The sequence below is a fragment of the Adelges cooleyi genome, unplaced genomic scaffold (genome assembly GCF_023614345.1).
Source record: "Adelges cooleyi isolate 19-005CV unplaced genomic scaffold, UGA_ACOO_1.1 ACOO_flye_CR_arks_rails_tigmint_CR_PRNA_30, whole genome shotgun sequence".
Taxonomy (NCBI): domain Eukaryota; kingdom Metazoa; phylum Arthropoda; class Insecta; order Hemiptera; family Adelgidae; genus Adelges; species Adelges cooleyi.
In genome coordinates, this window is record NW_026095971.1 from 13107240 (window position 1) to 13132627 (window position 25388).

Here is a 25388-nt window from a genome sequence, read left to right on the forward strand (position 1 = left end):
AGGCTAATTACATTTTATTAATATGTTTTTATACATTTTATTAATAAAAATGAAATAAATATATTTTATTTTCTAGATTGGTTTGAGTTATATTATTATTTATTATTAAAATTATAATTATTTAATAAATATATAACCACAAGGGGGAAATGCAGTGCATTTTATTTACATACAAAATTTAATATTAATTAAACAAATCCATTGTTTAAGTCCAAGTCCATTGTTTTGTACTATCCATATGGTACCGTTGGGTGCATATACAACAGTATATGAAACTGCTTTCGCAATAACAAATGGACTAAAACAAACACATTTTACTGTATTAATATAACTATTTATTAAACAAATTTAATTAACAGTTAAAATGTAAATTTATTTTAAAAAACTGATTAATTTTAAGAATTTATCAATAGCTTTTTTATCAACATAAATATATAACTGTAAAATAAAAGCTTTTCTGTTACTTTGAAATGTCATCCTGATGCCTTGTTTAATTGACATTTTCTTCATTGCAGTCAAAATATGGTTTATAAATTGGCTTGCTACACAATGTTAGCACTCTAAGTAGAGGATTTTTATTGTTCTTGTCTTGCTGTTTAATAATAATTAATAAGTGTGTACAATTTTTAATAAATAAAAAAAAATACATTTATAATAATACATATTACAAATGTGGGAATATGTTAAATAAGTAGAAGTAAAATGGAATGTGACATCATAAGCATAACAAATAATTTCACTTTAAACAGCATTTTTACAGTTCAATTTTAATCCTATCAAATTTGACAATTAGACAATAGGTATATTATATTAATTTTAGGTTAAAGTCTCTAAATTATAAGTATAATATACTATTTATATAGTTCTAAAAAATTTGATTGAATTCCTATGTAGACCTCTTTATAGAAGAGGTATAATGTTTATGTAATGATAAGTTCATAATTAATGAGTGATATCACCTGGTTTATAGGTTCAGTAGAAGTAGCTATTATTTTCGCAGCAGCAATACATATTGTTGCAAATTTGAACTCTGATTAAGACCAAGTAACGAAGTAGGATTTATAATTACTCCGCTTTTCATATATTTTCTAGCCAGTGCCATTCCTCGGAGTTGAGAAGCCTGTGTTTTAAAAGTTAAAAAATAATAATGTTTTTTTAATGTCAGCTCTAACTACAGGAGTACATTTATTAGTGTAAAAAAATACTTTGTAAATAAAAATAGTTCAATCTGGCTATTTAACATAAAATTAACATTAGAAATCTCAAATCTATCATTTTTATTTACTCCCTCCAGATAAGTTGTTGTACATTACTAATGAAATATCAATCATGCAGCGGTCCTTAGGGTTTAGAGTTTTATAATAGTTAAACATTATATCCAATTGTTTGAAATATAATTCAATAAATCTGAACGTGTCTAGAACAATAATAATCAACTTTGAACATACAATATTTTGTAAACTGTAACTATTACAATAATATTTCTGTACATCAGAGGTTTACCTTCATACTGCTTATCCAATTTTGCATCCATCTGAAAATATGTTGCCCTATCTTTGCCATAACGGTTATTTAATAGTAAACTTAGTAATATTAATTTTTTGTTAATAACTTTTTAACCGTATGAGACGCACTTCACGATAATTATAATATCACAAACTAAGTATAAATCATTTTGTGAAACCCTTGTGTACTCTATGCACATGTATAGAAACATCTAGATAATGCAATCGACTACGCCAATACACATGTCACTTAAATTTGAGTTACAGCTAACTATTAACTTGTATATTATAATAGTGTGAAATAAGGAAATCTATGTTTATAAATATAAATTAAATACATTTGAACTTTTTTGTTGTTTGTGCATTTATACATAATATCTTTGATTAATGATAATCAATGATAATATAATGTATATTATATTATAGCACCTGAGTTAATTTGGATTGTTTTTAAGAAGTCATGTGAATTTACTACTCTTAAATTATCGTTATAGTTTGACTTGGTTTATATATATTTTAATATAGATTGTATTTTAAACTATAAACTATTAACTCCAGCCTTCCCCTTGTATCTGCCCTTGTATAAACATAAACTGGAGTGATCTATTTTATATATTAGCTGGATATTAGTGATAAGTCTGATGAGTGTATCATATCTAGATCCAAAAAACCATACCGGTTATTTTAGACCCCCAAAAACTACTGCCGGCTTAATAATATATAAACATTTTATTCAGTATCGGCAAGGCGCCAGTCTACCATAGGTTGTCCCTGTTTGAGTTTACTATTATGTAGCTAAGTATAAACAAATACAACAATTAAGCATTAGTAGTGTATATGGAAAAAAAATATCAACCAAAAAATAAAAAATAGCTGTATATTTCAATAACAAATGGAACTTATCACAGATGTTATAAAAATAGTGTAGACAGTAGACACAACACGGTCACACGGCGCGCGTAACACTGTTTTTGTATACTATTATAATTTATAACTTATAAAGGTTCTGTTCAAATAATAAGTGTCAGCTAAAATACGTTCGATGACATTATTTTCGACCTAAATATTTTTCGTAAATATTATTTTCGACTTAAATATTTTTCGGCTATTATATTTTCGGGTAATATATGTTTCGGTTCTAAATATTTTCGGAATTGTTATTTTTGGCATATATATAACATGATAACTAATACACAGGTATGAAAATATATAATACAAAATTAAATAATATTTAACTATAATTTATTATTGTGTTATTGCCTATTGGAAGTTGTTAAGTATTTAAGTAAATGTGTTTAATTTTATTGTCGGGTATCGAATAATTTCGTATGAGGTATTCACGATGTATTGTTTTAAATAGATAGGTATAATATATCGGTATTAAATAATTAAAAAAAAGGTATAATTTCATTGAAATTTTATCAATGAACATTCGTTTTACTTGTTATAAAACGTGTAAGTATCTTTTGAAAAACATTTTTTTTTTTTTTACAAACTCAAGAGACAATTTATTGTTGGTAAATTATTACTATAATATAATATTGTAAATATTGTTTCATATACTTTAAGTTTTTTTTTATATAAATTTCAATAATAAAAACTGATTTGATTATAACTTAAATAAAAAAACTCAAAACTGTATTTTTAAATGTTTAATTCGAAAAGAACTCGACAACGTACTTAAATAAAATGTTATATTTTTTATAAGTCCATGATATACGGCCATTATATCGGGAATATCTGACAAGTCATTATATTTGATAGTGGTCTTACAATTTTTTGTTGGATATTAATTATCATTATTATTATTATAAGTAAAAGTAGGCCAAATATAAGTTGATATTTAAGAGAAAGTAACTAACACAGGAGACAGGTCACACAGTGAATTAAAAATATTCCAAGCCTATTGCATTAATTATGAAATGTACAAGTTTTCCCCTTAAATAAACAATACTAGCCGCACAACATACACGAATAATAATTGTGCAATTTTTATAATTATTGTATATGTTGGTACCCCTTGGAGTGGCTGTTTGTCGAGTGGCTCTGAGGTGTAACCACGATTTAAGATAATATGGTTGCCCAACGGTCTATGTTAAGCCCATTGTCGCATTGACCGCGAAACTGTCTATAATATGGCCGACATGGACAAAAGTACAACAGCGCTCCTAACCGTAAAAGTTGCAGTCCAAAATAATGATAACCCGAATTCCCGCCAAAATATAAATATTTATATAATGAAGTTGTTTTTTTTAGATGAGCCCACGATTTAAGATAAATAATAATACTTAAAATCGTGAACTGTACTTTATTACTAATTACGTATATATAATATACACAACGTATAGTTAATTTATAAATATTAACACTTAACATTATATATCATTATGACGTGTTGTGTACCGATGTGTTTGTCAAAAAGGACAAAAAGTACTTTTAGTGTACCCTAAGACAATAATCTTTTAAAAATTTGGGAAGAAAATTTAGGGGTAAATTTAAAAAGAAACTCTAGAGTTTGCGAGTTACATTTTAAGTCCGACAGTATAACTACACAATGGGTATCAGGACAAGGCTTTAGTAAATACACTGTGCGTTACTGAAATTTCAATATAATTAATAAATTAATTACAAAATTTCACTAGTTATTTAAGTATTTACTAATTGCACTTATTTTTAGGTTTGTTTAAAAAAACCTAGGTTAAAAATAGGAGTTTTACCAATAAAAGCCAACTTGGATTGCAGTGCTTTGGCTAATCCTTTAGTCATGCCTCCAACAAAAAAAATTAAGGTTTCAATCAATAATATACATTTTTAGTGTAACTACAGAATAAATAATTGTAGCCTGCAATATTATGTCTATTAGATTATAAATGATACTGATATTATTGGACATAATCACTGCTATTTCTCTAAGGAGATAAATGACTTAAAATTGGACACATTTTTTGAACAAGTTTTAAAATACAACAAGTCAATGAAAGTTCCAATAGGATGGTTTGTAGATGTATAAAGTGGTTACTCTAATCAACTGTGTGTTTGTTTTCATAAACTCGGTCCCTTTAAAAAGACTATACAAGATACATAGAAAAACAACTTGTTTTAACTAGAGGTAAAATAACAATTATATTATCTCCCAAACATGTATTCTTCTTTTTGGCTATAATTTATGTAAATATTTTATCATACTAACTAGTTATAGGTATAATATAAAATAATTTTTTTAATATTATTTAAACTTTAAAGATTTAGCCATAGTTCTTCAAATTAATGGAAAAACTATTACAATATCAGACATTGATATAGAGTCTAATTTTAAACTTAAGTCCATTGAAGAACTAGAAGATATAATACAATTATTTGACAAAATTAAAGTCTATCAAGGAATAGATTTAGATAGTAAATATAGTTCTATAAAATCAAAATTTGGACCACAATTCATTAATTATTTTGACCAGTGGAGACATGTAAAATGCATAAGTGTACTAAAAGCAAATATGAGGTAGGTATAATTCATAACCATAAATATTGAGGGTTCCAATAAAGCAAATCATGCATTGGTCTTAATGTGGCAAAGTCTAGCAGAAAATGTAGACCAGCCTATTGCTGTATTTGCCTCACATGGAACAATCAAAGGTTAACTATTTATCTAATCTGTATGCTAAATTTAAAATTAAGTTAATAAACTAAATCAATTTTTCTCATTTTCAAAAGAATGCTTTTGAAAAAAAAATAATTGGTTGTAGAACTACTGAATACTTGGCTACAAGAAAAAGTTTCTATAAATGCTGAAATAGTATTGTATTTTTTTTTTATTAAGGTGTTGATTTAGCGAAGCTTATACTAAAAGCTATAATGTTAATAGAGGATTCTGGAGGGCAAGTTATCGGTCTTACATGTGACGGTGCTTCTACGAATAGGACAATGTTGAACCAATTAGGGGTATTATAAAATTAACATTTATATAATGCTATGTATTATATTTTTAATATCACTTTTTATTACTTTTATTTAAAACCATTAGATAAGTGTCAAATCAGTATTAGTATTTTCACCAAGGTGGATTTATAAATCCACGATGATAATAATTATTTTAAATCGTGATTGTTATACAGGTTGTAGGCGTCAATAAAAAAAAGCTAAATATTCTTAAAAGTGGTAATGCTGGTTTTGTGGTTTGTCCGCTAAAAGCGCTAGGAGTGATTTGCACATAGCAATTCTTAGCGAAGACAGTTTGGCGGTCACATTATCAGGGCTCGTTGGGCAACCATATTATCTTAAATCGTGGGTGTAACCACGATGTAGAGAAGACAAGGTGACGCCACTCCACCCAAATCATTGGCTCAAGAAATTACGGCATTTTGGTAGTACAATTTTGTAATGTAGATAGCGCCACCATTCGCCCGGAGGCCGACTTTTACATGGAGCTATTTTTTTATAGGGTTTTTTACATATTATTATACGTTACTGTCATTTTTATTACTAAATAAAAATATATTACATGTAATTTTATTTGATTACAGGACTATAGGTTATATATTATTTTAGAAACCATAATATTCGTATATGTAGTCTAATTAAATGTACTATTTATTCTAATTCCTATTCCACAAAATACGTTTATAGTCGAACGATGACTATCCTTTTATAACAATATATGAAATTATTCTATACGGTATATAATATAATAACACGTATTATGTACAAGAAAACAATTTTCCTCAACCCCTCCCTCCCCCTTCTTATATCGAATTTTAAGCAACAGAGAAGTTTTTTCAAATTGAGTTTATAGTTGTTGAAGGTCTGAAGAATAATTCGTTATAAAGAATAACGAAATTTCTGGACTTATAGTTCCGAAGATATTTTAATTCTTACTTAGGTAGCCGCAATTCCCCTTAACACGTAATAATTAAAATATAATTATTAAATTATTATTTATTTACTTCAAGTTCTAAATTACTTCAGAGAGTAACATTGTAACAGTTATATAATAAATACCTATAATATATTACTTAAAACACAATTTTTTTTGGCTCTGGGGGGTTTAAACCCGGACCCTTCCCCTGTAATACACCACTGTACATAACAATACATTCTTTCCGATTATTTTAATTTACCCCCGAAAAATAAGCATCGCTTGTGTAAGGTGGATATTAATTATTTTAATAAACCCCAATTAAGTGTCTTCGAAAGCCCGACTACCGTGTAATTCAAGCCCAACCATACGTGCAATGCCTAGGGACGAAGTAGCGACATATTCTCTGCATTGTGTTCCTAGAGATGATATTTGCATCACAAATAATTGTTTATATTTTGTGTCTACATAATAAACCGCGGCATTTATAATAATAAAATACTGTTGTTCTTATTCATTTTTACAAATAACATTCATTGACTAATGTAGATCTTTTAGATTTATAATTTATTGGCAATATTTGCTCTACTATAGTTTTATTCTATTACTCTGATCTAGAATTTAGAAATTATGACCATGTATACTAATGACTAATTAGTATTGGAATAATACATTATATTAGTAGAGTAGCTAAAATAATAAAATAAATAACTGTGCTGGACAAAGACTAGATCAGAATAAATTTAATTTAATTAATTATGAAAGCTATATTCTAGTGCTAATATTTACTTAAATGCCGTTAAAAAACACAGTTTTCGCAATTAAAAAGTTAACAAAATAATTACTTATTACTAATTAGACAATAAAAATAATAAAAACTCCAAATAAAGAATAATTAACATAAAAATAAAAAATAAAACGTTTATTGTCCATAAGCCGCATAGAAAATATCGGCTTCCGGGCGAATGGTGGCGCCACCTGTACAGCGAGCTGAACTACCAAAATGCCTGAAGCATTCGACCCCAGATTTTTACTGATAAGAAGTTGAGTGGTGTCACCTTATCTTCTCTACATCGTAGGTGTAACCATATTTTCATATAATCATCATATAGTAGACACAGATATATATATAATAAACTAAGATTGCTAACTAGCGATAAGAATTGAAGCCGACGGTCCGCCATTCTGGTGGGATTTATGTGGGTTATCAATGCATATTATATACATCTGTATATATTATTATATCAATATTATATATATCTGTGATTGTTATAAACATCATCGAGAAAAGAATACATATATTCTTTATCTCGATGATAAACATATATTATTCTCACGTGATAAGGTTCTAATTCCCACCAAGATGGTGAAAAGTGGCTGCTTCAATCTTCTCTATTGGTGGCATGTACAGTTAGCAATCTAGTTTATTATATATAACTGTGGTAGTAGGTACCTCTATAGATAAAATATAATAGATATAACTTACCAATTATCAATTGTGTTTAAAAAATAGTTTTTTGTTAAAATTGGAAATTGTGAGTTTATGTAAATTCCAGAAAATACTATTCATTGACCAGAATTTACTTAACTCTTGTAGTCCTTTAAAAGTACTGTATTCGTTCGGTCGGTCGTGATGTAAATGCGAAGTACGTTTATTAATTATTATCAATCTCTAAAAGGAATATTTATAATGTTAATAATTATTTTTAATAATTATATTACCTAGCACTTGTGCACGTCGAAAATAAAATTTTATTTGTGATCAATGCTTTATAAAGTCGGTTCTATAATGATTAATGAATAAATTCAACAAGTTGTAATTTATAAAATAAAACATTAAGTCACTAGTTCTTTTACAAGTATTATTTCATTAGTATTGTATCTTAATAATTTAAAGCAAACCACAGTTCGTACGTAAAAACAAAACAAATTTTTATGATGTTTTAATTATATTATTTTTAAAACTAAATTTGTAATGAAAAATGTCTGTATATCCACAAGTTAAAGGTTACAACATAATCAAAAATATTGGTAAGGGAAGTACATCGACAGTATATTTAGCACATTTAAAGGTGCGTACTACATTGTTTTACTCTATACCCGTATTCTATTATATCTAAGATCCACCAAAATATTGAAGTAAAATGTTTGTAATAAGAACATTCTTTTTTTTTTAGGAAAATGTTGAGAATACTGTAGCTATTAAAGTCATAGAGCGTTGTAAACTTTCAAAAAGTGCAGAAAATGCTGTTGTTACAGAAATAGGAGTAATGAAAAAATTAAAACACAAACATATTGTTCAAATGATTGATTTTGTTTGGGACAGCAAAAATATTTATATTATATTAGAGTATTGTGATGGTGGTGATCTGTCAGCTTTTATTAAACATCGCACTAAACTCTCTGAAAAAGTGTGCCGCAGATTTATGCAACAACTAGCTTTAGCTCTACAATATCTACGATCTCATAATGTTTCGCATCTTGACCTCAAACCTCAAAATCTTCTATTGATGAAATCGCCACATTTAATACTTAAAGTTGGAGGTGTTTATTTACTAACATTTTAGCTAATAAGTTTTAATTAATATATTAATTTTAGATTTTGGATTAGCAAAATTTATGAGTGAAAAGACGCAAATGGAAAACATTAGAGGATCACCTTTATATATGGCACCTGAAATGCTACTTCATAGTCGTTATGATGTTAAAGCAGATCTTTGGTCTGTTGGAGTAATAACATATGAATGTATATTTGGTCAAGCTCCTTATGCATCAGATTCAATTAAAGATTTATGTGAAAAAGTTAAAAAAGTTTTACCAATAGAAATACCAGTAACACATGTCAGTCCACATTGTAGAGATTTACTGATCAACTTACTAAAACACAACCCATCTGAGAGATTGAGTTATGACAAATTTTTTAAGCATCCATTTTTAGATTTGGAGCATACACCTAGTGAAGAATCTTATGTAAAAGGTCTAGATGCCATTAAACAAGCAGTTCAGTTAGATGCTGAAAAAAATTACAAAGCTGCATTTTGTAAATACTGTATAGGCCTACAGTATTTGATCCCATGTTTACAAAGTAAGATCATACACATTTTAATGAATATGATTTTTTTTTAAGTAAGTATTTCAATATATGGTTTTATTAATGACATTTAAAATATAATTTTTTTTTAGATGAATCTGATGAATCTAAAAAGCAAGCATTTAAAATGAAATTAAATGAGTATACTAAACGTGCTGAAGAACTCAAAGCTACACTATACATTTCTAAAGTTAAAGTTAATAGTGATGAAAAAATGGAACCAACGTCTGTATCATCAGATGTAGATGAGGATCATTCTCAGAACTTAAGTAAAGTACTTTTAATAAGAACTACTAATAAATTATAATTAAGTAATATACTATTAATGGGCATAGGCTAGGTAACACGTTGTGCAGGGTATAGCCAGGAGTCAGCTTGTGAGCTAATAAGCTACTTTCAGTTTAAATGTTATTTCAAGGGTTTTTGTGGCTATAGCATGCCTTTAACAAAAGGTCTGCCTCCAGCTTCCGCCTATGTTTATGGTTATTAATTATTATATTTCTGTAGTTATGTATGAACTATGAAAGTTCAATTAGTGTACTGGGGTTACCTGTTTAATCTAAATGGATTATAAATCTACCATAGGCTTACAAACTTAATAACAATGGTGCCAATCAAATACAAAATTGGTAGTTCAAAACCTATTGACCATCGACTATTCTTACATTTCCACTAAAAATTCATTAATAATTATTAAAAATACATACAGTATACAGACACCCACCACAAAAATCTAACTGTAGCTGGATTATTTGGATTACCTGACATTTTTTTTTTTGTTACTACTGGTTTATTGTAATGTTGACTGTATTCACTGATAGACACCTTTTTATTTGTTGCCTAGAAAATTCAAATTGATCAATTAATTTTTACTTTTTTATAACAGTAATTTATTTATATTAATAAATTATGACTAGCTATATATGCGCAGACAAATAATGAGTAAATTACTGATTTTAATGGTAATTATAATTAATATTAATAATAATTAATTATTATAATTATAATTATTTAATTACTGTACACGCATATAGCTTTTAGGATCTGTGGGACATTGGTTTTGTGTAAAAATAATAGTTATAATATAATGGATCTACAATATAAAATTGTATTAAAAACTGACAATTGTTAAAAAAGTACTTAAAATGTAAATTAGTATGGTCTATAGGAATTAAGTAAAAAATTAAATTATGTCGTAATATATCTTGGGATATGCTGAATAATTCTTAGGCAGTGCAAGAAATGAAAATATAAACAATGTTTAATTAACATTTTGAATAATAATTATTTACAGTGTCTTTATGTAAAAATACACCTCAACTGGCTAGTGCAGTTGAAATTGCACTTTCAGGCCAAATGTACTTAGTGGAAGGACATTATGAAGCAGCTATTGAAAAATATAACATTGGCTTGAATTTATGTAATAAGTTACTTGAAAAAGAACCAGCTGGTGTTCGATATGATTTACTAGTAAAACAGGTTAATATTTTGTTCATTATTTAAATTTTAAGTATAGTTAATACATATATATGATTTTAACAGATTGGTGATTGGACGAAACAGTGTGAAAATGCTTCAGCATTATTAGAATCAAAGAATCATAATGTAAACAATCAGGCTATTGATGTCCCTGACGGTCTATCTTTAAATAAAGGTAAAAAGGAAAAGAAATCGCCAACATTTCTTAAAACAGTTAAATTAGTTTTAAAAGTAAAGAAAAACACTTCTTCTCCCTCGAAAAAATAAAATAGTTCTTAAGAACTAATTAGTTTTTCACTCTTTTTAAACAGGGTTTAGTTTATATACAACATTTTTTTACTATTTACAAGATATTGCTTTTTTATAAGTATTATTTGGGTGATTGACGATTGTATGTATTGGTATTGTCATTGTGAACAATTTATTTAAATTTTATAATGTTGAAAATTAATGTTATTTACATGTAATTTTTTTATTGACTAAATGTGGTAAACATAAATTGAAGAAACACTTCTTCTGTGTGTAATAATTTTATGATATTTAAATATATTTTAAAAAAAAAATGTTAATTGGTAAATCACTTGTTAAAAAGTTTTGTGATGAAATTGTGACATTCCTTATTATTGATTTTATTATTGCAATATTTATATTTTTTTAATTTTATATTTGGTATGTTAGTTGTATTATACAGTATATAAATCATATTTTGTTTCAGATTCCTGTGTAATGCAATGAATGTTAAAGAACTTAAAATAATTTTATACTGCTTTGCTGTACTTATTTTGAGAATTCTTTTGTGCCTTATGACTATGATAATACTATTTGTGTTGTACAATTTGCTACTTATTTTAAATTATTATGACATTTGTCTTGGTACATTTATGTATTTATACAACTAGTATAATGAAAAAAAAAAAAGAAGCGCTATTTGTCTTCCTAGTTCTTCCTGCGTTTGTTGAATAAAGGGAAAAACAACCTTCATTAAAGCGAACTACCCGTCGGTCGGGTTGTGCCTACATGACACAGTGTACACATTTAGACATAATTGTTACAAAATTCAAAACAGATTACATATACAATACAAATAAATCACATAATATACAATATTATAGAGTAGTCTTGAAATACAATGATAAAATAGTTATGTTATGAAAACCAGGAGTAAGTGGAACTAGGTTTAACTTAATTGTGGCATTATAATATGTGTAACAGTAGCAGAAAAGGTTCATTCTGTCGATGTGGAGTTAAGACCCGCGAAAGTAACTACATAAAATTCCTTTGTTAAAGACTAATACGACCTTGAAAGTACAAAAATTCTAAAAGTTATGTGTTTGGATTTTTAAAATGCATAAATTGTTTTGAGAAAAGCAAGTTTAAAACCATTAAACCGACATAATGGCCCTTTTTGATAATATTAAAATTGTCATATCTCTTTAACGGATCAACAATTAGCAATGATACAAAGCGATACAGGTAGTACTTCTATGTAAGTGATTAAACTAAAAAATTAGTTTTAATCTAACATTAATATTGAAAATCACTCATATCTCGAAAACTAGAATCGACAAAATGTACCTTTTTCAATACTTGTATACATAAGTTGGCAAGGCGACACTTAAAAGGTGTGTTAGCGCTCAGTGTCATCAAGTCGAAATTTAGTCATCGGTAGTTCGGTTTTCTGCATGAGAAACCGTAACATCTGAGTTAAAATAGTCGATTCATGTATACTAAATCACGTTAATTGTTATGCTAAGTAACTTGTAGAGGTTGTACCTAAAAAACAATAAAGCTTTTAAGGGGGGTAAGGTATTAAAATTTTTTTTTTAAATTTTTTTTGTTTGTTAACTGAATGCATAATATCTCAAGAATATTGTGTCAAAATTTCAAGTCGATCGGAACAAAATTGACGACGTTATGAGTTGTCGGAATTTTATAGCTGCCCGGCCCGAGCGCATTATCGTTAACTTTAAAGCGTTTTTCCCACAACTCACGTTTTCAAAGTCGGGGACCACCATAACTTCAAAACTACTACACCGATCCTTTTGAAATTTTGAACACTATTTCAGTACATAACTAACGAGGTAACGCTGGAGACTTTTTTTCAAATTTGTTAATATTTTTTATTTTACAATAACAAATTAGCCGATTTTGTTCGCAAAAATCGCGTTTTTCCCTTCAAAGTGTTCCCAAAAAGTGAAAAATTGAAATTTCAAAAAACCCTCCCAGCGTTACCTGGGGAAAGCAATTATCTAACGAAAGAACTTGATTTTTTTAATTTCGGATGATCCAGCATCGAGTTTTGAGGGGCACCGCAATTCTACTTTTTTCCGAGACGCTTCCGAATAATTGCCGCCATTGCCGTATTTTTTAATATTTCTACATGAAAATATTACACAATATTCTTCGAATGTTATACTTTAATGTACCATTAGTTTTAATAAACAGATTTTAACTGTGTCGTCAAAAAAAATTCACAACAATTTGCCGTTTTTTGCGCGAATTAACCATACCCCCCCCCTTAAATATTATAAAATAATTATATCAACGAAGAACATTTGTAGTACTCTTTTATAAAACAAGATTAAAGAATACATTTTTGGAATCCATAAGTCTCAACTAAAAAAACTAGTAGCATTAGCCACTTATAATTTTCTAAACCTGGGACATTTTTGTTGTGCCCTTTCCAAAATTCTAAAACTACTTCAATAAAATACACACGCATTAACAAGCAAGGAACGAAGAACCAAAAAAGTAAAATGACTCAAGAAATTATTATAATTGTTGGCACTTTATCTCACACCGCAATTATTTACCCAGTTGGTTAGCGAGAAAATTAGACTGAAAGTAGATCTATAAAATGTAGGGGCTATATAACTTATAATATAACAATTTTTGTATAAATTAACAATGGCAACGAATTATTATATCGCATTCCATTACTAAAAATACATTTCTTATAACGATTAATCTTAAATAACTTTTACATGCATAATTATGATTATGAATTTCCCCATCATCCGGCATAAACATTTAGTAGGTTATCCACAACCCGAAATTTAAACAACAATTAATCAAATATGTGTAGTCATGCTTTTTTATCGAAGTTGTCCAAAAATGTAAATATCACTATTATAAATGCATTAATGTCAATAAAGTGTTAAGTTAATAGTTAATACTTTTTACCATAAACCGTTTTTTTTAAATAGTTTAATTCGTTTATAAAAAATCGCGATTATCCCGACCCCACAGCTGTGCTGGATATTTTTTTATAAAGCCAGTGCTGTTATTTAGGATAGACCCAAACTTCGGTGCAGCTTTGTCCAAGGAAGAAGACATGATTTTAAATAAACATTCCCACAGCCATTGTGGGTCATCTCCAAAAGGAGTAAACAGAAGGAAAGTGGACTTAGAGCCAACCGGTAATCACATTCGGTAATTGATTTAGGTATAATAGCACGGTTACAAAATATAGACAATGATTGAGAAGCATGTTTTTACTATTTTAATCTAAGCATTCTTTTTTTCTCTCCATGCATCCATTGCTTTCCAGGGGGGAACTAGCCTGGTAGGGCATTACTTCCCCCGTTTATTTCAGGCTAGTTATGCCAATTTTGAATTTGTTATTGGAATTCGCAAATATTTGTTTGCATAATATGTGTAATGTGTTTTTGACATTTTCATGTCTTAGCTCTGGCACATAACCGAAAAAAGCGTTATCAAAAAAGAAATGGGGTTGAAGATGACGTTGGGGGTGGGAGATAGGGGTGAGAATTAGCCGGTACATAACCGAAAAAAAGCGTAATGAAAAAAACGTAACGAAAAAAGCGTTACGCTGTTACGCCCAATTATCGGAAAGACCTGATATGAGATAAAAGATATGTTGTACGTTCAACGTTCAACGTTCAAATTAGAACTAAATAATAAATTCAAAATAGTTTAATTCTCTATGTTAAGTTACTTTTGGCCAGATAATAAACACTACAATTTTAGCCAGAAACTTGATTGTACATAATTTTTTAATCTCCTTGGCTTATGCTGTAACTGGAAGCTCCATGTAATTTTCTTAAAAATTATAATTCCACAACTAATCTAAATTTATTCGGTACTTCAACGAGATATGAAAATGTTCTATCGTGGTTGCAGACTCGGCTGAAAAAAGGCTGATTTTTTAAATCTGTTTTGCTATTAGCTGTAGCGATTTTTCATTTAAAAATGATTACGAGAAAAATTATCACCGTTTTGTTATTTTTTAATTCTGTTTTTTCTATAAAAAGCTAAACAATGTTTGTAATTTTGTTTGTAGGGTGCCACGGTCTTGAATTCTTATTGTATACAATTATTTATAAATATTTCGAGATAGGCAACTTAATACGCATACCTACATGTTTACCACTTTTGAGCCTATTCTAAATCGATCATACATTTAAAAATCAAATCCCGATTTTGTTGGAGTTGTTAGTTCTTACTTTGTCAAACTCAAATCAAGTCCATCACCAAATTATAGACGGGACCAGAAAAAATTGTTTTTTTAACAACTATTGGATATTAATCAAAATTAGTTAATTCTAAATTATAATAAAAGTTACATAGCTATTAAAAATTATAGACATTCTACGTTCACAGCAAACTATTTGTATAAATAATACCTTTATCATGTGATGTAATAGTGTAACTATTACCTTCCATGTATTAATATCATTTTTATAATCTCTAATTTTCACGAGTGTTTATTTGTTATACGGCAGTTTACGCAAGTTTTTCATATTAAATATTATTTAATAATTCTTATTAATATTTAAATTTAAATTGAATACAGTAAAAAACCATATCTGTCTATCTCCAACTCCAGTACATGTTATGGATGTGGAAATTTAGCTACGTTTGGTGTTAATAAGTCTAGAGTACAAAAACGTTTACATCTTGAGTCCCATATTAGCCAATAAATGTTAACAATAATAAATTATTGTATGCAAGATAGAAAATATAAAAAAGAAATTTAAATAATGATGAATATTGAATATATGGTTTCCGAAAGGGTAAAGGGGCGAAAGAAGCAGACCCGGGGTAGGACGTAGGAGGGTTTCAGTCTATTTTTATTAATATAATATTTTATACCACTTATATTTAAACTTATTTTTATATTATATTCTTGGTTAGCTTGCGTCTCAAAATGTGAAATTTAGAAAATCTACTGAGTTGGGCAAAATCCGAATTTTTTAATTAAAATAATTCATAATCAAAATGTTTTAAAACAGGATATTGAAAATCTACATGTATTTTTTTAACCTATAAAATATATTGTAAAATTCTGAGAATCTGGAATGCGTCTAACTCTGCAAAACAATATATAGTATATACCTGTATAGGTATATCGTTTTAGGTATTGACAAATTTGTGGGAAGTTGTTTTTTTAGGCTGTATCATAGTGGCCCAGTCTGTTCTTGCAAAGTAGTCGTGCGCGGTACTGAGTCTGCGATATTATTAATTGATATTATTAGGGTAAAAAGAACTAATTTAATTTTGATACTTAAAAATATGTTTGCTATTACGCCTTTGCGAAAATTTTTAGGTCGGCGTAATCCACTGTTAGCGTGGGATAGAACTGCAGACCTTTTTTTATTTATTATTTATATCATATAAGCACGTGAAATGCCGAATGGATATTGAAAAGGGGATGGTTTTAAGAGAGGCTAGTTCACCGCCACCGTTTTACTTTTAACGGTAATAGATTTCAACAAGGATATTGGAGTTTGGACGGTAAATAATAGCGTTCATATAATAGAAGAATTTTTTCGCGGAATCTCCCCACGGTGGTCGGTGGTGTGCATTGAGAAAGCTTTGTGGGAAATAATATTATCTTACAACATGCGTGTAGTAGCCCTGTCCGAGAATAGAATGGGACGCTATAGAATAGAACGTGGACAACAATACAATCTATTGTAATTTCCGATTTGTGTGTGTGTGTGTGCGGGAGTCGAGCGCAGAAGAAAACGGACGTTGTTCGCAATGTGCGGGGGAGGTTTCGGGGCGGAGGGGGTCGAAGTAAAAAAATGCTCCCGCAGTCAACATTCGCGGTTTCAAATTTGCAGATTGCTGAAAAAAATTGCGGAGGTACGGGGGCCACGGTGCTGGCTCGGCAGCCGGTGCAAAGTGCCGGGGGGAGCCGACCGGTTTCGGTTGGCAACATTGCTGCTTGCAAGAGCCGTTACGCCGGGCCGGCCAATGGGAATGCGCGAATTTGCGAAAAACGGTTCCTGGATTGTTTTTTTTTGCCGTACCATTCTCCCGCAGCGGCGGCGTCACTTTGCCGAACTTAACCAATTTTAACCCTTTTTTACCACTGCCGTCGCCGCCGCCGTCTTCGATTCCATTCGCGGTTACGTGTGCGCGCGTCCTACTGTATGAGTGTATAGTCCTTGCACTTGCGACAACCAACCCACCGGCCGCCGGCTATGTGAAGAGCGCCCCGGAACGGAACGGCTGTATCAAATGAACTACGTGTGTTAAGTTAGAAACCATTTCGCCGCAAAACTACCAGAATACTTCCGCAGGAGCAACTGAAACTATTTTGTAAGTATGGAGTATCATCGCTAGCTATCTGACAATCGCCGATCCTAGATTTAAAGATCCATACGTCAGCCAAGCGCTAAGCCGATAACATCGGGCTGTCAGCGTACTATAAGCCGATAAAGGCTTTAGATGTTTCAGATATGACTTAATGTTTTCTTAAGTGTGTATGTATGTTATATGATTACAGTCAGATATGGAAGTTAAGAGCGAAAAATTGAACGAAACAACAGAGCAACAGCCTTTAAGCGATAAAAAATCTGAAGATCACAAAAAATTAATTGAATATGGCATCAACGAATTAGTCGCAGATAGGCTAGATGAAATATACAAAAGCGGTAAGATGACAGTAATAGTAGTATTATATTATAGCACCTGTGTGTTTGTATTTTGTATGATGTTTATTTTATTGAATTCTAAGTCATTTATTGCTGTTTGCAACAAGCAAACTAAATATAGACCTAAGTTTAGTCTTTAGTTTCAACGTTGTTCATCTACTCTTAACTATAGTTGGTGCAAACAGTCATAAGCCACTTGTGTCATTAATTAAGTATAATATGTAGATAGCCTCTAAAAGTAAAATTATTGGAAACACACTCCAGGTGTTCGGCTCGCATACAATTGAATGGCCTAGCTCCTGTTTATGAGCAGCTAACTTCTGACATTATGTGGCCTAACTATGTGTATATAATCAATGCTTGTGTAACATTCTCATGTAAAAATCAGTCAATAATCAATATTTTTGAAAAATAGTTTTTTAGAAAAGGTATATTCTTTTGGTGTCATTTGATAAAAAATATAATATAAAACAATTAATTTACATTCTATTATAATTTACAAATGTAGTTCCCTTTTTAAGTTTCTAATACTAGACATTTTTATATATTTGAGTATTTAATGTATTTACTTTACCTTAATGTAAATATTATATAAATGATAATATTTTCACGGCATGCTTATTTGTAGTTATTCAATTTTCTTCCTGTTATAGATCACATAATCTTAATAAAAAATAATTTTCTAGTGTCGACTATATTAATTAAATTACATTACATTGTGGTACAGTATTAATTAACTTATTATAATTATATTTTAATGTTATAAAATGTCTATGTGAATTTAGTACTTTGTTAAATGTATATACACAAACAATAACATAAGTAATTTAAAACAAGCCTTTTAAAGTTTGGAGGTCATTCAAGGGGGAAGATTTAAATGTAATCGTTGAACTTTGTATCTATACATACTAAACACAAAATTTGTTTTTTAAAATTATTTTTTGGTTATGTTGTGGTATTATTTTCATTTACATTATTGTAAACAATAATGATAAAAAAAGGAGTTTAAAAATAGTTGTTTAAAAAAATCATGTTTTGATAATGATAATGACATTATGTATCTTTAGTGATAATGAATGTTGGTATAATTTTATTTTGTTGTATTTAAATTATTAGTTTAATAAATTCTATTTTAATTTATACATAGATATTTTTTTCTTATAGGAAAATTAGCACATTCAGATTTGGATACTAGAGCTTTGGACGCGTTAAAAGAATTTCCTGTAGAAGCCGCTCTTGGAGTTCTTTCTCAATTTCTTGATAGTAATTTATTGCATGTTTCAAATAAGTCTGCATATTTGTGCGGTGTTATGAAAACTTATAGACAAAAAACAAGAATTACTCCTCAAGAGCCATTTATGCAACCCCTCAAAGGGCCAGAACTTGATAAAGTGAAGGTATATATAATTATAAGTATATGAATACAAAACATGAATCCTATTATTGAATATACTCTTTAATAAAAATACGTTATGACAAGAAGTTAGGATTAATTTCCAACCTTCAGTGTTCCGGAAGAAAAAAATTGTTTATACCTAAATAAAAAACAACTTTTTTTTACTGTTAAATTATTAGTAATATAAAACTCCATTCAAAATTGTTTTTTGCAGCTTCTTTATGGAGGCCTAATTATTTTTTTTAATAATTACAGGAAATCTTAAATAGGACTAACTATAAATTTGATGTGACTACTGGACAAAGGAAATATGGTCCACCACCTGATTGGACTGAACCCAAACCAGCTGCTGGATGTGAGGTAAAGTATAATAATTTTCTTATAACATGGCATTTTGTGTTAATTTTATATTATTTGTATAGGTTTTTTGTGGCAAACTGCCCAATGCAGTGTTTGAGGACGAATTGATACCATTATTTGAAAAATGTGGAAAGATCTACGATTTACGATTAATGATGGATCCTTTGTCTGGAACTAATCGTGGATATGCTTTTGTAACATACACATCTAAAGAAGAAGCAGAAAGAGCCACTGTTGATGTAATTATTGATGTTTATTGTAATATTTTTTCTATACATACATTTTGAGTAAGTTCAAACTTAATTTACAGCTCGATGGGTATGAAATAAAGCCTGGAAAATGTATTAAAGTAAATATAAGTGTTCCCAATCTGCGTCTTTTTATTGGGAACATTCCTAAGTCTAAAGGCAAAGAGGATATTATGGACGAATTTGGAAAAATAACTAGTAAGCCCATCTTAATGTTTTTAATTACCTATTTATCTCACATTGGTTTCACAAACTATTGTTTTTTACATCCAATCTGTTGCACTGACAAATACTCCACATTTGTATATTTTCAGGAATTAAAAAGGTTATCTAGCCAACATTTACATTATTTGTTATAACTACAACAAATAGTTAATATTCATAATTATTAGTATAATATTCTGATAGATTAACTGAAAAGAAACTTGTAAAACAAAGAAAAGTCAATTAAACAAATATTATAGTTAAGTAATGCCTTTGAAACTGTATAAACGTTTTTGTTCCAGATGCAATATCTTATGTTGTTCCAAAAGACATATTTTTAAAATGTTTTAAATTGGCTTTACATTTTTAACAAGTTTAAACTCAACTAATCTTTCACAATATTATACTAATGATTATTTTTGTTGTATTAATTCATACATTACTATAAAAAAACTTTTTTACTTGTAATGTTTTCAATCTCTGTATTTTATTTTGTATTTCAGGTGGACTCACTGAGGTCATAATTTATAGTTCGCCTGATGATCGTAGAAAAAATAGAGGATTCTGTTTCCTCGAATACGAATCACATAAAGCTGCTTCTGTAGCTAAAAGACGTTTGAGTGCGCCAAATTATAAAGTCTGGGGTTGTGACATTATTGTTGACTGGGCTGATCCTCAAGAAGAACCTGATGATGAAACAATGTCTAAAGTAAATAATATGTTATGCCATAGCATGTTGTTTTCAATTTTCAAGTTATTATAAGTTTTATCATTGATTTTAAAATATACAGAAAAAGTATGCTAGAACGGTGATTCTTCTCTGCTGTTCTTGTGTATAGAACTGCTTACCTGTATATTGTAAAATCAATTATTCGTTAAAAAGTTAGAACAAAAATTATTATTTTGTTTTCAATTTGAAATTGTGACAAAATCAGGACCTTCTTTACAATGTCCATTGTAGTATTCTGCTAAAGTTTGTGACAATTGCGTACAACCAAAAATTAGTAGTACTCTACTAATTCCAAATTAGACACAAAGTCACTTTTTCTTGAAAAATAATAATAACCTATACTTTTATTTAGTTGTGTTTTGTTAACACAAAAATTGTTATTTTAGGTTAAAGTTTTATATGTAAGAAATTTAACTCAAGAAGTGACTGAAAATCGTCTGAAAGAAACTTTTGAAGCTTATGGCTCTATAGAGAGAGTGAAAAAGATTAAGGATTACGCTTTCATTCATTTTAATGATAGAAACTGTGCTCTAAAGGTAATTTCAGTAGTACTTCTTTATTGTACCAACTATTTTGGTTATTTTTTTATTTATACAGGCTTTAGAAGAATTAAACGGTAAGAATTTAGATGGCGCTACATTGGAAGTTTCCTTAGCTAAACCACCTTCTGATAAGAAAAAGAAAGAAGAAATTTTAAGAGCTAGGGAACGTCGTATGTTTTCAAATATGCAAGGCCGTGCATTTGGGTAGTATATTAATTAATGAAAATTTATAATGTAAATATATTTCCTATTACATTTTATTATTATATTCAGCCGTGTAAATTTGGTAAAGGATTTTAAAATTAAAGCTAAACCCAGTGCTTAATTAATAATTATATACATGTATTAATTTAGATTGATGCCACAACCAATTTCTTTAATGGGCGGTCTTCCTAGACCAGGTTATCGTGCAGCTTCAAATAATATTCGTATGCCTGGTCGTGGTGATTTTGGTAAGTATTTTATAGTTTTTTTATTAAAAATTTAATGATTTTCTGTTTTTAACATTTTATTTGTTTATTGAAAACAGTATTGGGATTGGTCTGAGGTAATAAAATTGAAGAAAATTATGCATGTTCGCTAATTTTTAGTGTGTTGTAACTTGTAAACATGAGATTTATTGATGTATTGAAGTTTTCTTTTTCTAAATAAGTTTTTGTAGAGTTCATATCTCTTTAAATAGTTTTATTTTAAAAATATGTATTTTGCTCTTGTAATTCCATACTAATTAGTAACTACTATTTTTATTATACATTTTTTTAAAGCTATAAATTTATATTTATTGTGAATTGCAATAAAAAATTGTAATTGGGGGTGTTATTATTTAATACTATTATAGTAAATGATAACAAGCTCTAACTTATTTTATATTTGTTTAGAAATTTTGTTCTAAAACTTAGTCAATTTTTGGTTGAAAATCTTTCAAATTCTATTTAAGATAAAAATTATATTGACAAGGTAAGACTAGGAGATGAGAGTATAGGGATATTTATTCACAGTTATAATTTTGTTTTAGTATTATTAGAGTTTTTTGCTTCATGTATCTTTAATTGGTTGTATTGAAATATTTAAAAACTTTGTATTGTAGTTTGTAACCGATTGTAATTTCTGTAATTGTTTTAAGAGTGGACATCATGGGGATTGAACTCATGGATGTGGCCTTCTGCCCGCTGGGATGCTGGGCCTAACACAGGGCACTGGGGAGCTGCACCAGCTAGTGCTAGACCATGGCATGGAGCAACTCCGAATAATAGGTCATGGGGAGGAACCGGTGGAGGTGGCCGATTTGGTGCTACTGGTAATAGTGGTGGTGGCGTATCAGGCCATGGAAAGTTTACAAGATAAACACGGTTAGTTTTAGACTTGTTATTAGTATTCTGCCCTGCAGAAAAATAAAATAAAATATTTGTAAAAACCGATTAAGGGAATCGTATGCGGTCTGTTTTTTTATGTTTTAGACCAAAAAGCCTGACAAAATGTCCACTACTAGGGAGTGTTATTCAATTCTGTAAAGATATAAGAGTTTTTTAGCTACTTTATTGGGTTATGTGGAAAATAGATTTTTATCTGTGCTTTTTTTATGTATAAAATTTGGGTTTTAATATTAAAAAAATTGCAAATTTAATTTATTTAACTACAAGAAACTGAAATTTTTAAATGAAAATCGATTTCCTACATAATATAGTAAAGTAGCCAAAGAACTCGAATCTCTTTACAGAACTGAAATTGGACCATTTTATGTAGTTAATATTAATTGTCTGACTTATGTCTAAAATAAACCAAAATGGCTTTACTGATAGAAAAAATATTTAAATTAAAAATAATACATTGAAGTAGCTTATACTATTTAATTGGTAAATTAATTGACATGGTCGAAATTTTTATTAAAACCTTTTTTCTTTCTTAAAACTATTTAAAACTCCTTAATAATAGACCGCATGCCAAGTAAAAAACATTTTGTACACTTTTTCTGTAGATACTAGTTTTTTTTTCGAGTTACGGCACTTGCTTAGCAAGTCATGATACTGGTATCATAACACTATTAATAAAATATATTAAAAATATCTTGTGTATTTACAGGCGAAAAGAGTTCTGATAGAAGTCTCCAGAAAGCGGGGGGGTCAGCGCTTTCGGACCTGCAGCAGCCATAGACGCATTGTTGTTGGTTTAAAAGCTACTGGATGGTGCAAGAGCGAAAGCGCTGAGCACATGAAATCAGCGTCTCTGATCGCCAATGGGGCACAAAATTTGTCGTTAATATCTCAATTTCTCGCTCATGTTACCTAATTTCATTGTTATTTAGATGTATTTTTTTTTAATTATTTTTACTTCCACCTTGTCTTTCGATTCATATATCTTTATCTTAAAGCAACCAGAGCTGTGTTAAAAATTTGTTTTTTTTTTTTAAAGAAACCAAACTGTCGTGACTATAGAAATTTTTGTTATTTTTTTTCTAACTTTTTTTTATCTTGTTAATTTGACTAAATTAATTTTATAGACATTTACCAAAATTCTTCCCCCTACTTCTGGAGGCATATTATATTGTTTAGGGGGACTAAAAATTTGATTTATAAGTTTTCACTAAACATTTGATTTCTTTTCGTATAATCAGTCAAAAACAACTCGACTCGTGTATTATAGTTTTTTTTTTACATAATATATTTTTTTTAAGAGACTATACCTCAAATCCTTTACTATATTACTGAACATATACATTATTTAATTATTATTATTATATATTATTTTTTTTTAACTATGCTTCACTTTCAGTTTTTACAAGACAATAGTTTTAAAATAATCGCAATACATTTATATTATTTTATTTTGATGCTTTATAATTTTAATTGATTATTCATGTAATATTTTTTTCTTTTTATTTATGTAAAAACCGGTTTTTCTTTTAGCAGGGTTGTCCTTAAAAATGTTATTATTTTTATCATTTTACTAGTATCCATAATTAAATAATAAATAGATAATAATGTTAAAAATAAAATTGAATTGTTTTTTTAAACTCATCGAATCCTTTATTAACCTTAAACAATGATTGTTGTGTATTTTGATGAGCTCAAATATTTTTGAGTAGACGAGTTCAAACCCATTGAACCGAAGTTGGTTAAAACTGAACTTTTTTGGAAAAAACCCAACCTACTTGGGTATTTAGGGGTTTTTCGTTGTAAAACTCCAAAAGATCCAGTAACCCGACAAGTTTTATATGAAATTACCTGGACGTTTTTTCGAAAAAACTTTTTTTTTCTAATTCGATTTCAGTAATTTATAATTTTTTTACTGAAAAGTGACCAATAGTTTTGTGATTGATGTTGTGTACTTGTGTAATTATTATTTGTATGCAATATAACTTATAAAAGCTTACTAAAGAAGAATAAAAGTACCAAAGAGATGTTTTTTTTAAATTAAATATAGAAAATCAGTCCTTTTCAAAGTACCTATTTTTTAAAAAAATAGTGGGATTTTACCTGAAAATCGGCTTGGGTTATATAAAACATGGTATCTTTAGCTTGGAAAAAGAACAGTCCGGTTATTAAAACATACGAGTGTGTTTAGCCCGGGAATTTTTGCGATGAGCTTTTTTATGCCAGCCCTGATTTGAACACTATTATTTTATTACCCGACTGCGAATGAGAGTTATGTGATAAGATATTAAGGAATTTAGGAATTAGAGATTAAGTAAAGTTGAATAAATCTAAAAAAAAATTATCTTTGAGTCTGATGAATTACACCGGGAATTATCATAATAATTGGAATTATGAATGTGATAAATAATGGATTGAAATATTATTAACTTGATAATCTTGAGATGTAAAAAAACATAAATACATCTAAAGATTATCAAATTAATAAAGACAGGAATTACACGTCTATGCTTGCAATAGCTAATTGAAGCAGTGTGTTCAGCCCGAATGGTCCAGTGTTGTAAGAACTAATAAGCTTTTTTGTATATTTTTCCAGTCTGTTAGAAATTAATATCAAATTATATAGGCCTAATATATTCAACTATACATTTTTATTATAAAAGTTTTTTTCACTCTATCATAATTGTTGACGATAATAAGTGAAAT

At 28.8% G+C, this 25388-nt stretch overlaps 2 protein-coding genes and 1 long non-coding RNA gene across 7 annotated transcripts; 2 read left to right on the forward strand and 1 right to left on the reverse strand.

Moving 5' to 3' along the window:
• Positions 1-2: 2 nt before the first annotated feature.
• Positions 3-2687, reverse strand: LOC126838200 (uncharacterized). Its single transcript, XR_007685675.1, has 5 exons — positions 1504-2687; positions 1206-1417; positions 960-1120; positions 465-592; positions 3-298 (listed from the first exon to the last, which is right to left on the reverse strand). It is a non-coding gene; the product is annotated as an uncharacterized LOC126838200 (long non-coding RNA).
• A 4811-nt stretch (positions 2688-7498) lies between these two features.
• LOC126838195 (serine/threonine-protein kinase ULK3-like) lies at positions 7499-11803 on the forward strand. 4 transcript variants are annotated; one of them, XM_050572392.1, is made up of 7 exons: positions 7499-8003; positions 8359-8429; positions 8535-8901; positions 8957-9442; positions 9541-9717; positions 10743-10927; positions 10991-11428. In XM_050572392.1, the coding sequence occupies exons 1-7, from the start codon at positions 7997-7999 to the stop codon at positions 11192-11194; spliced, it is 1497 nt and encodes a 498-aa protein (XP_050428349.1). In that variant the 5' UTR covers positions 7499-7996; the 3' UTR covers positions 11195-11428. The 4 variants fall into 4 exon arrangements, with proteins under 4 accessions (XP_050428349.1, XP_050428348.1, XP_050428350.1 ...); XM_050572393.1 differs by adding an exon at positions 11643-11803 and having other exon boundaries at positions 7503-8429; positions 10991-11102; XM_050572391.1 differs by having other exon boundaries at positions 7500-8429.
• A 5394-nt stretch (positions 11804-17197) lies between these two features.
• On the forward strand, positions 17198-24230 carry LOC126838194 (heterogeneous nuclear ribonucleoprotein R). 2 transcript variants are annotated; one of them, XM_050572389.1, is made up of 12 exons: positions 17198-17497; positions 17685-17832; positions 18997-19229; positions 19484-19588; positions 19651-19827; positions 19899-20034; positions 20544-20749; positions 21157-21306; positions 21368-21516; positions 21667-21764; positions 22436-22661; positions 23392-24230. In XM_050572389.1, the coding sequence occupies exons 2-11, from the start codon at positions 17691-17693 to the stop codon at positions 22654-22656; spliced, it is 1617 nt and encodes a 538-aa protein (XP_050428346.1). In that variant the 5' UTR covers positions 17198-17497; positions 17685-17690; the 3' UTR covers positions 22657-22661; positions 23392-24230. The 2 variants fall into 2 exon arrangements, with proteins under 2 accessions (XP_050428346.1, XP_050428347.1); XM_050572390.1 differs by lacking the exon at positions 23392-24230 and adding an exon at positions 21842-21859 and having other exon boundaries at positions 22436-22519.
• The last annotated feature ends 1158 nt before the right edge of the window (positions 24231-25388 follow it).